The sequence below is a fragment of the Protopterus annectens genome, chromosome 5.part0 (genome assembly GCF_019279795.1).
Source record: "Protopterus annectens isolate FY-2018-M chromosome 5.part0, PAN1.0, whole genome shotgun sequence".
Classification (NCBI taxonomy): Eukaryota; Metazoa; Chordata; order Ceratodontiformes; family Protopteridae; genus Protopterus; species Protopterus annectens.
Genome location: NC_056735.1, coordinates 1,387,446,179 through 1,387,460,749, shown reverse-complemented (window position 1 = coordinate 1,387,460,749; position 14,571 = coordinate 1,387,446,179). Strand labels below are relative to the sequence as shown.

Below are 14,571 nucleotides of genomic sequence, written 5' to 3'. Positions count from 1 at the left end.
ATATTATGTTTTCTGGGAGCTATGTATACAAATGGCTCAAGGATGCTTGATGAATGAGTTAACTATTCAGTTAGAATTTGTAAAGGGCATCAGCTTTTTTATGCACGGCTACAGAAGCAGAGTCATGAATGTTTCTAGGCTGCTGACTCCATGGATGGGATATTCTAGAGCTCCTACATTTACATCTTTAGATATATATTTAGGTATTTCTGGGGCAAAAGGATGAATGCTTAGTGGACCACATAAACCTCAAGTTGCATCTAAAGAAAGGGTCATGCAGGGAGCAGCTAGAATAGAGTGCTCTCATTAAATCATGCTTTTTTTCCTTCTTGGATATGTGATTATGGAATTAGTATGTGCATGTAAGAGGAGTGGGAGGTGAGGCCTCCACTGCTCCTCCCCCACACAGACATGGAGGGCTATGCAGGGGATGGGATTGTTGCACTGCAAAGAAAATGCTTTATTTTATACTTACTAAATTTTAATTTGGCTGAAGCTTCAAGTATGAGAGTCTCAATGAAAATTTTATGTACAGGCCTTCAGCAGGGAACTCTACTGCTGTATTACCCAGTCGCTCCACCTCAACCTGGATAAGGAAATCTTGCTGAAGCTGAAAGAAAATTTGAGAAGTCACTGTCCTAACCTCCACCAACCTGCAGATGGGTGACAGTAGAGACTAATCGCGAGGATAGTACAAGTTGGCCTCAAACTCCTGCCAAACAAATGAAGGACCGGTGATACTTATGTCTCAAAATACATCTCCAGGGTAGGAGATGGTGGTCCTGTCAAAGTGCAGGACTGGTACAAGCTTGATCCTTTGATTGTCAAGGATAGCTGTGGGATTTTAAAAAAATATCAAAGGGCTTACCTCCAGCACACCTAGGCACTGACATGCCCACCAAACTTCAGTTGTGATGGTGCTCAGGCTAAGTAAGCTCTCTAATTGCAAGTGGGATCGTCTTGGTGTCCTCCACAAGAGGAATTTTCAAATGCCACTAATGTCCTTCCAGCAAGATAGGCCAGGAAGTTCTCCCTTAAAAGTCTTACCTAGACAGGTCTGTTTCACTGCTACTTAGGGCACTACTTCATGTCAAGCTTCTCACCAAAAGAGTAAAAGAAATACTAGCAAGAGCCATCAGTAGTAATTGGACAACAGCAGAAACATTTTGTAAATCTGTATTGGGTATCAGACCTTGAAACTTTTCACCCATTTGCATCAGACTCCAGATTTGAACTGTGCAACCACATGTAGGAAGCATGTGAAATCAGAGTGTATGGCAGCACTGAGCGAACATGTCCCATGTCTGAGATCTTGTGTGAAAGATGCCAGATTATAAATGGTGAGAGGAAAAGCCCAAATAGGGACCCAACAAAGAGTGCCACTTGATGTTAGACCACAAAATTATAATATATAAGATGTGCACACTTCTTCAGTGTTTCAATATCTATATGAAGATAAAGCTAATATTTGTACTAGCAAAGGATAACTGCACATTTCCTAACAGTAGAGGTACTGGATGCTTGAGGCCTTGCCACTACTGTGATTTACTGCTAATATGGAAAAACAAATACAATACCATATAGTGCAAAAGTTTGTTTGATCATTTACTGAGGCTCATATACATTTAATATCTGCTTGCTTTAACCACGCAGCTGTTTTGTATACATGAGATACTAAGCCGATATTACTGTTAAGCATATTTAATTAGGGGATGTTGGTCTCATACAAACTAAAGGTACGGTTTAACAAATGCCCCTGCAGCATCCTTTAATGTTATTAACCCATACATTAGTACGAGGTCTATCCAAACCGTGACGACAAGCTTTACAACTAGAAACAGAGTTCAGCAAACAACTCTATAGCATCCCGTTTTCATTGGTAACGCATACAGTAGCACGAGGTCCATTCCAATGCGGATACAACGGAGATACCTCTGTATATGAACCCTCTGTTTGCAAGCTTTCTACACTGATTGGGTGCCCCAAGTTTAAAAATAATCACAGTTGAGGTTGCTAGCTTAACATACAACTGATTGCTTAATAGTGAAACCTATCTGCTCTACCTAGAGTAGTCACACACAGTTACATTGTCTCTAGGTGACTTTACTGTGCTTGATAGATGTAATGAGAGCAGTTGGTTTCATGTGACGACTCTGTTACTAATGTGTAAGCCCCATTTGTGTGAGTGCTAAGCTATTAACTCGTGTTAAGGTATTAACTTAGAGTCTATAAGATAGCCTCAATATATCTGTACTGTGTAAGCTTTGTTTGCTTTGTCTGTGTAGTATGCTATTACCTTACAGTCAATAAGCTAGCTTTTGCTTTCCCTCCTGTATTCCTGCATTGTATGTTTTTTTTGTCTCCTTACTGCATCTCCCTTATCTAGTTACCCCTCAACCTACACCCCCACCATTAACAACCTCTAGTTCTTTCTCCATTAATCTGCTACTATCGGTTCTTTCTCCATTAATCTGCTACTAATAGTTGAACCCAACAAACCGTCTTCTTATTATTTACAGTAGTTTTTGATCTGTTTTACAGCTTAAATTACCCTGCTTCTAACGGACTAGCCTCCCACTGCTCTGAACTTTACTCCTCCATTTATGGACGATAAGTTACCCTGAGGTCCCACCAGCTGAGGGAAAATACAAGACTTTGTTGTTTGCAGTGTAGGTGATTGCTTACAGCTTTTAGTAATTAAAAACAAAAAGAAAAAAAGAAAACTATACTCATTCTGTGTAATTCATTGTAAGGGCTAGCACACTTGTAGACTGACTGCCCTGAGGTCGCCTCCAACTCGAAGTCTTTGTGCGTTTTATACCCTCTGCTGCTGTTCCCCGAAATTTCACTAGATGGAAGTATAAGCCCACCTCAGTTCTCTGTATATTGCCTTTTCTCTTTTATTAAGCATAACTGCATTTTATCCCTCTTACTATAGCATGTCCCTCCCTTAATGCTACAAACCCACATCCAATCCCTCTTACATAAAGTGGCTCCCATCTCTACCTAACACAGCCTCATCCTACCCCTTGTCTACATAATTAGTATGTCGTTGGACTACTGTCTCCCCATTCTAAGTAAAGGAAGTCATAACTTCACATACTCTTTTACCCCAACCTTTGGGGACAATACTCTTCCCAACAGTCCTTCCATTCTATATAGTAGCACTGCATTATTCAATAAGCAACACCAGCCTACCTGTTTTACATTACTTGGTGCTGTAGCCTTCTTACCTGATTGTTTTTTGCACCACTCTAGCCTCCTCCAGTGGGGGCACACCTGCTACGCTTGGGTTCACTCTGCTCCCCTGCCCTACCCCCATTCCCATACACCCCCACATCAATTATCTTTATACCTTCACACCACACCCATACAAAGCCACACCCACCTACATCATACAATTCCAGCCTATGAAATCTGACCACATAATCACCCTTCAAACACAACCTGACCCAATCATCATTCATCACACCTATCCCTCCCCAAGCTAACCTCTCAGTCATCAAACTAGTCAAACCAAACCATACCATGACTACACTACCCAAAACCACATACATACACCTCTTAATATTGCTCTTATGTATATCAATCCTCCCACTGTTAATCTCTATCACTAACTATCAAACAAACCTTAATTACATCTATATACCAAGAAAAACCACCTCCACTAACATTACTACCACTCACCCTCTCAATCATTTAGCCCCATACCTCTACCAAATCTCCTTTATCAACCACATTGCACATAGAATACAACCATCATACTACCAGTCCCAAACTACTCTAAAGTACTATAAGACCCTGCATAAACTATTCAAACTCTATTTCTACGTAAGAGCCCAACTCATATGCTGTGGTGATGTACACCCAAACCCAGGCCCACTAAACTTAGGAACCCAAAACCACAACCTAAATAATACCCTACTCCACCGAAACAAAGACTCCCTCCTCATTATAAATGTAAATGTCAGAAGTATCCTAAACAAAGTCCACGACCTGCATGCACTACTCTCCTTTTATCAACCTGAGATGGTAATACTAACTGAGACTTGGCTTAAACCAGGGAACCATGACAATGAGATTACTGCACCAGGCTACATCCAGAGTGACAGAACAGGAAAAAAAGGTGGGGGTGTTGCAATACTGTACAAAACTCACCTCATCCTTGAGAAACTAGACATAACAACCCCAAACCTTGATAAAGTAGAACTTACCCTAACTAAAGTAAAACTTATGCAAATAAACAAATCAACATCATAGGTTACTACATCCCTCCAGGCAATAATATTTCCATTACACAAAGCCTACTAGAATGGATATCTAACTCCCTCCCCCAATAAAGCATAGTATTAGGGGATCTTAATACTGACTGGCAGAACTGCTCTGGTCAAAACCCACTCTCCCATATTACCCTACATGGCCTAACCCAACTCATCACCTCCCCCACTAGAACAGACAAGAGAACCAAACATCAATCCATACTAGACTGGATACTAGTATCCCACCCCTCACTGATACCCCTAGCAGGGTGTCTACCAGACACCCTGAGTGACCCACCAAGCCACATTTCTACTCAGATCAAAAATACCACAACTAACCTAAATATCTAAGTGCCTAATTAGAAACAAAAAACATTTTAACCACTCCAACTTTACAAATGACCTAAAAAGGTGTAACTGGACCCCCTTGAAAAACATACCTCTTGACGAAGCAGTATTATAGTTCAACACAACCTTCTTAAATAACCTCAACCATCATGCCCCCCCCAGAACAACAAGAATTAAAACTAAATATGCCCCCTGGCTAACCTCAGATACTAAAACCTTCCGCAAACAAAGGAACAAAGCCTGGACTATCATAATAATAAATCCCAATCCGACAAACAACTATACCTTGAACTACTTAACAAAGCCAAAAAACTTACCAAAACAGATAAAACATCCTACTACCAAAAATTACAGGATAAACACAGGGACAACCCACAAAAAATTATGGGCAGCAATTAAGTCTATTCTACAGCCAGGTAAAACAACAATCCCTACCGCAAAAACTGTAAATAACCAAGACAATATCCTAACACAATTTAACAGATTCTTTACAGAAACTATCCAAGCCCTTGCAAATAACCAACCCTACAACAATATCCCCACCTCTGAAAATACACCCCACCCCACCCCACCAGTCACAATAAACAACTACCTTAACTTTAGCTTCCAGCCAGAACCAACAAAATCAATTGAAAAGCTACTCCTAAAGCTCAAAACAACTTCTCTAGCCGCTGATAAATTACCCGTTGAATACCTCAAAATAGCCGTAGAAGCCAAAGCATATCCCATCTCCATCTTAATAAACAGATCCATCTCCGAGTGTACAGTATCACAGTTATGGAAAATATCACATATCATCCCACTACATTAAGGGGGTACCCTCCCTTGAACTCCATAACTACTGCCCTACAGCCATACTATCTCCATTATCTAAAATTTTTGAGAGGGTAATACACAAGCAACTAATGCAATACCTCCTAGATAACAAACTACTAGCAAGACAACAACATGGCTTTAGACCCTTCCACAGCACCATCACCATGCTTATAGCATTTACCAACATCATCAACAACCACAGAAACAATGGACTCTTTGTATCCACCACATTCCTATACTTATCTAAAGCATTTGATATGGTTAAACAGACAAAACTCCTTCACTCACTATCCACTCTAAACCTTACCATCTCTGCCATCTCCTGGTTTAAAAACTACCTACAGGGAAGGCAGCAAGCTGTAATGTGGCAAAACCAACTCTCTCTCCCTCCCTACCAGTCTCCTTAGGGGTTACCCCAAGGCTCAATCCTGGGACCACTCCTTTTTACCCCCTACACCAACCTGCTCCCATCCAATATTCCCAAAGCCTCATTAGTACAGTATGCTGATGATACTACCATAACATGCACAGCCAAAACAATTTACCTCCTTCACTCCCAAACACAAGAATGCTTTTTCCTAGCAGAAAACTGGATCACCACACAAAATCTCATTCTGAACCCAGGTATGACAAAACTACTACTCTTTAGCTCCCACAGAACCGCACCTCCCTCCAATAGTTTCATAATCTCCTCTAATAACAATACTACAATCATCCCCACCAATCATACAATAGATAATCACCTTAGATTTGACGTACATATTTCCATAACCATAGAACAAGTACATAAAAAACTAGGTCTACTCTATCGCAGTAAAAAGTTTCTCACCGACCACTCCAAAATTGCAATTGCCAGAACTCACCTATTATCTACCTTATTGTATGCCTCACCCATACTTACAAATCTGACCTAAACAAACTTGATAGTGGTTACAGTAAGATAGCTAAATTTGCTACAACCTCACCCATCAGAACGCACCACTGTGACTGTCTAAAAAAACTCAACTGGTTAGAACTACCACTACTACTCCAACTCAATCAACTAGCATTAGCCCACAAAATAATAAATTACCCTGATAACATCCCAGCCCTACAAAATCTCCAACCCTATACCACTACCCGAACCTTAAGGTCCAGCACACAAAATCTCAAAGTAACCAAATATAACAATGAGGCTGGTAAGTCTGTCTACAGCCACTATATATCAAAAACCTTGAACTCCCTTCCTGCTCATATAACTGAAAGCAAATCCCCAACCTGGTTCAAAACCCTAGTCAAAGCTCTCTTCATGAATAACAGACTATGCTCTTGCATCCCCGCTGGTTAATATCTCATTTCTGAAATTTCACCGTACTTAATTAAGACTGTCAAACCAACCAAGTCAGAACTCTGTACCCACTTAAAACTGTTAAACAACTAAGTCTAAGAACTGCAAAGGTGAGGCTCCAACACAATGATTTCAAAGTGATACAGAATATACCCAAAATTCAAAATTTCTCCAAGAACAAATCAAGGATCTTGCAACACAGTTTTATTGGTACAAACAGCTTCTTCAGGTGTATAACAACCATTAAAATACACACACCTTATATAATACTTAAAATCAGTCACATGACTCTAATTGACCGTTTTTAAGACATATATACATCCTAAGTAGTAGTTTTCTTATCAACCCTTACAAAATCTAGAAATATGTATAAGTATAAAAATATGTTAAAAATATGTATATGCGAGTATAGTTAAAATAAAAATAAACACTTTACCTATTCAGTGGTCTCTTTTTCAGCACTGGTCTTACAGGAACAGAATCATTCAGTCCATGCCCTGAGCTAGCCCTTAGTCTAATAATAAAATATGTTGTTCATTAGTAGCTGACACGTTTCGCTAATGCATTAAGTTACTTCTTTTCTTTATGTGATATAGATGTTCTCTTATTCTATCCTTTAAAGGGCGATCTGTTTCCCTAAGTAAAATTTATATAAACTACATACACTGTATCACATCTGTATCATTGGAAATAAAGCTACAATAGTGGCATTTACCACAGGTTTTTCATGCTTTTTTTCACTTTCCTACCTTTCAATCTCTATCCATCTCTTTCATGTTACAATCTGTAGTTAGTATATTCCAGTGTTCATTTATAAACACATCCTTAAACTATTATGAGTCACACTCTCTTTGTTTTTGATTGCTTGCTTTGAAAGTATGGTTTTTTATTCTCTCTCTCTCTCTCACTTTTCTTTCTATTTTTTTTTTGCATTTCTCACATATAAACTCTCTTCTAATAATTTTTCTTTTCCAAATCTATCTATTTTGTCTCTCATCAGTTTTACACTCATTTCTAAATATAAAATTGGGATGCATACTATCCCTGCTTAACAATTTATTGGCATGGCAGGACTTTCTGGACATCCAAAAATTAATACCCGCTACTGAAACAATCCAAGTAAAGTTAAGGAAACTCTAGAGATTTTGATGAAGAATTCATATAACTATAACTGACTTTCTCTCCTCTCTCCAAAAAAGAAAGAGATTGTCTACAAAATTCTAATAATCATCTTATCATATTATCATTTTTTTAATATATCCCATTTCCATTTTGACATAAATAGCATTGGCATAACTATTAGCACAAGGAGTGCCTATTGCCACTCCATTCTTTTGCCAATATATATTTTCCCTGAATACAAAAATATTGTTTTCAAGCACTAATTTTAATAAATGTAATATTCTTATGGTCCTACTTCCGTATTCCTTATCCATCTCTAATAAATGTATCACGTTTCTCAAACCAACTAAATTCGGTATAACTGTAAACAGTGATACTACATCTAATGTAACAAAGAAATATTGTTCCGATACATTTGCTTCATTAGTAAATTCAAATAAATCTCTAAGAAAGTGTTGAGTATCTTTCAAAATGTACTTAGACTTATATATTAAAACCTTCAGCTTTTTCTCAATATATACTGAGGCCGGTTCAGTGCACCAATTTTTTCAAGCCACTACTGGCCTCATTGGGGGTCTGATAGAATTTTTATGAAGTTTAGGCAACCCCTGAATCTTCGGAATAGTAGGATTTATGACCACTAAATAATCATATTATTATCACAAAACTCTAGTGCTTCAAGGTATCTAATTTCTTTTTCAACTTTTGAAATCATCTTTTTACTTTGCATAGGTGTAATTATTTGATAAAAATCAGTATTATCAAGCATTTCTAACATCAAAATGTTATAGTCAATTTTATTCATAACAACTGTTTGTCCTCCCTTATCTGCTGGCCTAATAACTATCTGATTATTATTCTCTAAATCATGCATAGCTTTAAATTCCTCTTTACTTAGATTATGCCATTTTCCACTTTCCTTAAGTTGTTTTTGTTCATAATACACTTTATACATATCAGAAATACAAGTTTGTTCAAATGCATTAATTAAAGCATTCTGTTTTGGTATAAAAAGGCTTGGTTTCCTAAATATAACATCATGCTCTCTCTGTTCATTATTAAATAATGTTTTCAAAGACAAGTTACGGGTAAACAATTTCAAATCAAAAATAATGTCAGTGATGTTCATATCAATTGCCGGTATAAACGATAACCCTTTCTCTATCACATTAGATTCAGTTTGTGTTAAACAATAGTCTGATAAATTTACAATTAATGTCTTACTTGTTGGAAGGCTTTCTTTATTGTGAAAGGACTCACCGGACCTTCCTCGAACTTTCTTTTGTTTCTTGCTATGCTTCTCCCCCTCTGTTGTTGTCTCGGAACACCTCTCCCATTCCTGCTCGCAGATCTTTCCCTTATAGGCAGAGGAAAATTCAAGCCCAAAGGGCAAGTTCCTTTTAAAAAAGAAGTTGTGTTTCCTGACACATTTTTGGTATTAGAAGTTTCAATTTCTGCTTCACGATGTACATCCACACTTACTTGCAACGTTTTCTTCCTTGCTCCAGGATTTGGTGTCGCCAGTACATACGAAATATCGGACGTCAATGCGTTCGCTCGATCATCATCACGGACACGCCCATCTGTTTCCATTTGACCAATTAATACCTCTCTAAAAGTTGGAGTTTGTGAAAAAGGAATATTTTCATTTGATTGCTGAGCCACTGAATGAGTATTTGAGACCGTAGGATTATTAACATTCACATCTCATGGCCAAGTAAAGATGTGACCCAACAAAAAAACCTTCCGATCTCTACAAAGCTTCTTTAATTTAATTTGTAAAAGCTTTCTAGCATATACTGATAGATTTTCAACCATATCGGTCATAGGTTTAACTAATGCTTCTGCAGCATAAGTTTTACACAAGTCAGTATATTTTTTTCTTTATACTGTCATTGATTTTTATCTCTTCTCTCTCTGCTGCCACTACCAGCAGCTTTAAATACCCCAAACTAGTATTAATATTTAACTGTTGCCATTCACTTAGCAATATTGAATCGCATTCAATTTGAACAGGCATTTTGAGCATACTTAGACCTCGAGGTATAACATGTTCAGCTATACAAGCTTCTAGATGAAACTTCTCATATTGCACCCACTTCAATTTGAATAAATCTTTTTCTCATGAGAACATTTCACTTCTCATGGCCAAATAATCTGTATTAGAGTACTCTGTCCCTTTGACAATATCACTTTCCAATAATGGATTCTCTTCTTCACTCACCTTGGATAAAAATAATTCTAAGTTGGTTTCAGTCCATTTCACTTTTAAACCAGGTGTATATTCAAGTTCTATATTGCCCATTCCTGTAGCCATAACCCTTGAATTATTGGGTAAATGACAAAAAGACTTCTATGTAAGGCAAACAACCCAGCTGTACAAGGCACCTTTGTAGAAATATATGCAAAATATCCACAGGCAACAACAAAGTCTAAGAACTGCAAATGTGAGGCTCCAACAAAACGATTTCAAAGTGATACAGAATATACCCAAAATTCAAAATTTCTCCAAGAACAAATGAAGGATCTGGATTCCACTCGGCTGCAACACAGTTTTATTGGTATACAAGCGCTTTCACAAACAGCTTCTTCAGGTGTATAACAACCGTTAAAATACACACACCTTATATAATACTTAAAATCAGTCACATGACTCTAATTGACCGTTTTAAAGACATATATACATCCTAAGTATTAGTTTTCTTATCAACCCTTACAAAATCTAGAAATACATATAAGTATAAAAATATGTTAAAAATATGTATATGCGAGTATAGATAAAAATAAAAATAAACACTTTACCTATTCAGCAGTCTCTTTTTCAACACTGGTCTTAAAGGAACAGAATCATTCAGTCCATGCCCTGAGCTAGCCCTTAGTCTAATAATCCACTCAGCTTCCTTTTCCTCAGTCCTTGCTTTAATGTCACCCCCTCTTATATCAATAAATGTTCTACATAGGGCAACAAATTTAAAAATATGTTGTTCACCACTGTGACTGTATAAAAAAACTCATCTGGCTAGAACTACCACTACTACTCCAACTCATCAAACTAGCATTAGCCCACAAAATAATAAATTACCCTGATAACATCCCAGCCCTACAAAATCTCCTTCAACCCTATACCACTACCCGAACCTTAAGGTCCAGCACACAAAACCTCCTCAAAGTAACCAAATATAACAATGAGGCTGGTAAGTCTGTCTACAGCCACTATATATCAAAAACCTTGAACTCCCTTCCTGCTCATATAAATGAAAGCAAATCCCCAACCCAGTTCAAAACCCTAGTCAAAGCTCTCTTCATGAATAACAGACTATGCTCTTGCATCCCCCCTAGCTAATATCTCATTTCTGAAATGTCACCGTACTTAATTAAGACTGTCAAACCAACCAAGTCAGAACTCTGTACCCACTTAACACTGTTAAACAACTGCACATCCTGACTCTCTAGTAGTTAGTGTAAACTATCACAGGAATGTTGTGCTTTCCACTATCTCCTAAAAGTTAATACCTACAGTACCAAGTATACATATCCTAACTCATAAATCAAATCTCATATCATATTGATGTCCTTCACATTTATATCCAGTAACAACTGCTCTCATGGATCTTCTCTTCCCTTTTTCTTTCCTTTGAAAGTGCATTATTCCAGGAATGTCATGCTTTGTGTTATCTTCAAAAGCTAGTAGTATATAGTAACAAATGAATGCATCCTAGCTTCTAAGAAATATTGTATGGCAAGTCTTGTCTTTACATTTTTGTCTGTAATAAATTGTACTCTTGGAGCTTTTCTCCCTGGGCCTCCACTGAAAATGGACTTGTATCCAGTTGGACTCTCCCGGTCAACAAATGTAAAATAAAAATAAAATAAATAAATAATAAATAAATATATTTGTTAACAGGTATAGTACGAATGAGCAAAAGCCCATTTTCAGTGGAAGCCTAGGTAAAAAAACTTCATGGCTGTACAAAGAAAAGTGTCAACAAGACTAATATAATCTAAAAGCAACATGTCTATGTGTGTCTACATAGATAACTTTTTATATGACTTTACATTATTAATACGAATTAATGTCAGTAATAAGAACAAAGATTTGAAAAGTCTACAAGTCAATGTGTACATAACCATTTTTATTGTTCTGTCTGTGTAATGCAACTTACCTTGCTGTTCTCTCAGATCCTTTCTCTAAAAACATGACATTGAAATGAGCCTGTGCAAAGAGCTCACAAAGTCCGTTCTTGATTGGAGTTTGTAGTATTCCAAAGAGTATGGTATAGTAGGTGTATGGTGACAGTATTCCACTCTCCTACCATGGAGATGAATTTTGAGCACAGTGGCCATTAGCATATGAAATGCATAAGGAGCTGAAAGTTAAGGGCAAGATAAAGGATTTCCATGTGGTTAAGATAGTGCCATACTGGGATCTTCACTGTAGCTTCCTCTGGAGAATTTGGAGGAGCACTGGGATATGGCATATGGTAGATCGATGGAGGAAGGAATATCAAAAATCAGGTATAAATAATGCATATATTTAAAAAATAAATACAAGGCTGGCAAAACTCTTGTTAATGCTAAACGTCATCTGCTTTTATTAATCAAGATCCACTGCACCTTGAATGTTCTGCAAACCCCTTTCCTCAGAAGAGGGTGGTAGTGATCTGTGATAATTAAAAGCCCTTAACGGAAAACTGACTTCAAGACACAGTTTTAAAGCTTGAAAGGAGAGACAATTATTCTTTGTCTTTCAGAACTTGTTTAGAAAACTGTTGCACATGGATGGGTTTGGCATAATGGTTAACGACTTTGCATCATACACACAAGGTAGAGGATTTGATTCTGACCTCAGGCTACTGGCTAGGCTTAAAATGGCCCTTAAGGGCAGTTAGCCTTGTACTCACCTAGGAAAATATATAACAAGAAATTAAGGTGACTTAGCATAGGTCCGTATACTCACCTTATTCATTTACTAGCAGATAGCAGCCAACAGTCACTCTAAATATAATGCTGTGAAGTGCTTGACAGAGTATTAAATACATCTTAATATGAGACGGTGTTAAATATATTTTAATATGAAATTCATCAGAACCTTCATCTTTACAATGCAACAATATAAAACTGACACTCATATTTAGAGAACCACTGATTTAGAAAGTCTATCTTACTTCACACATTATTCAAAGAGGAATCGCACACAAAAACAATGCTATTTTTTCTTAAGCACTGCCTCACTGGAAGCCCAGCCATGTTACTACACCATCATACATACAGCATCCAACACATTGTTAGCATATCATCATACTCATACAATACCATCTACCATACTATCACTGTACATATTTATACACAGTATTCAACACAATCTTACCATATCATCACAGTTATAACATGTCATTCACCATACTCATTACTATATCATCATACTCACATTATACCATCCACCATACTCCTACCATAGCATCATATACATAGATAGCATCCAATGCAGTCTTACCATGTCATCATACTCTTACCATATCATTCACACCACACTCTTGACAATACAATCATACATATACAATATCATCTACCATACTCTTACCATACTATCATACTCACACCATCCACCTTACTCTTACCAAATACCATACTCTTACCAAATGCCATACTCTTAGCATACTATCAGATTCATACCATCCACCATACTCTTACCATATCATCATACTCATACCTTCCACAATACTCTTACATACCATCATGCTCATACCATCTACCATATTCTTACCATACCATCATATTGATATCATCCAGCCTACTCTTACCATACTATTATACTCACAACATCCACCATACTCTTACCATACTATCAGATTCATACCATCCACCATACTCTTACCATATCATCATACTCATACCTTCCACAATACTCTTACATACCATCATACTCATACCATCTACCATAATCTTACCATACCATCATATTGATATCATCCAGCCTACTCTTACCATACTATTATACTCACAACATCCACCATACTCTTGCCATACTATCAGATTCATATCATCCACCATACTCTTACCATATCATCATACTCATACCTTCCACAATACTCTTACATACCATCATACTCATACCATCTACCATAATCTTACCATACCATCATATTGATATCATCCAGCCTACTCTTACCATACTATCATACTGACACCATCCACCATATTCTTACCAAATACTATACTCTTAGCATACTATCAGATTCATACCATCCACCATACTCTTACCATATCATCATACTCATATCTTCCACCATACTCTTACATACCATTTATACTCATACAATCTTCCATACTCTTACTATAATATCATACTCACACCATCCAGTCTACTCTTACCATACTATCATACTCACACCATCCAGCCTACTCTTACCATACTATCATACTCACACCATCCAGCCTATTCTTACCATACTATCATACTCACACAATCCACCATACTCTTACCATGCCACTATAATCATGCTATCCGCCATACTCTTACCATATCATCATATTTTTATTATTTATTTGACATTTGTTTACCGGGATAGTCCGACTGGTTTACATTACCCGTTTTCAGTGGAGGCCCGGGGAGAAAAGCTCTACATATAAAACTTTGTTACATATATTATACACAGTTCCACATTTGTAATCATGTTTTTAACATCAGAAACATTCTGT

At 37.2% G+C, this 14,571-nt stretch overlaps 1 protein-coding gene across 1 annotated transcript in view; it reads right to left on the bottom strand.

The window, feature by feature from the left end:
* Window positions 1-14,571, bottom strand: part of ME3 (malic enzyme 3) — a 1,533,849-nt gene that overhangs the window by 757,750 nt on the left and 761,528 nt on the right. The window contains exons 5-6 of the mRNA XM_044071202.1: window positions 3,931-3,948; window positions 1,285-1,311 (exon numbers count right to left, since the gene is read on the bottom strand). Of these exons, the coding sequence (XP_043927137.1) occupies window positions 1,285-1,311; window positions 3,931-3,948 (45 nt within the window). The remainder of the gene's footprint in view (window positions 1-1,284; window positions 1,312-3,930; window positions 3,949-14,571) is intronic.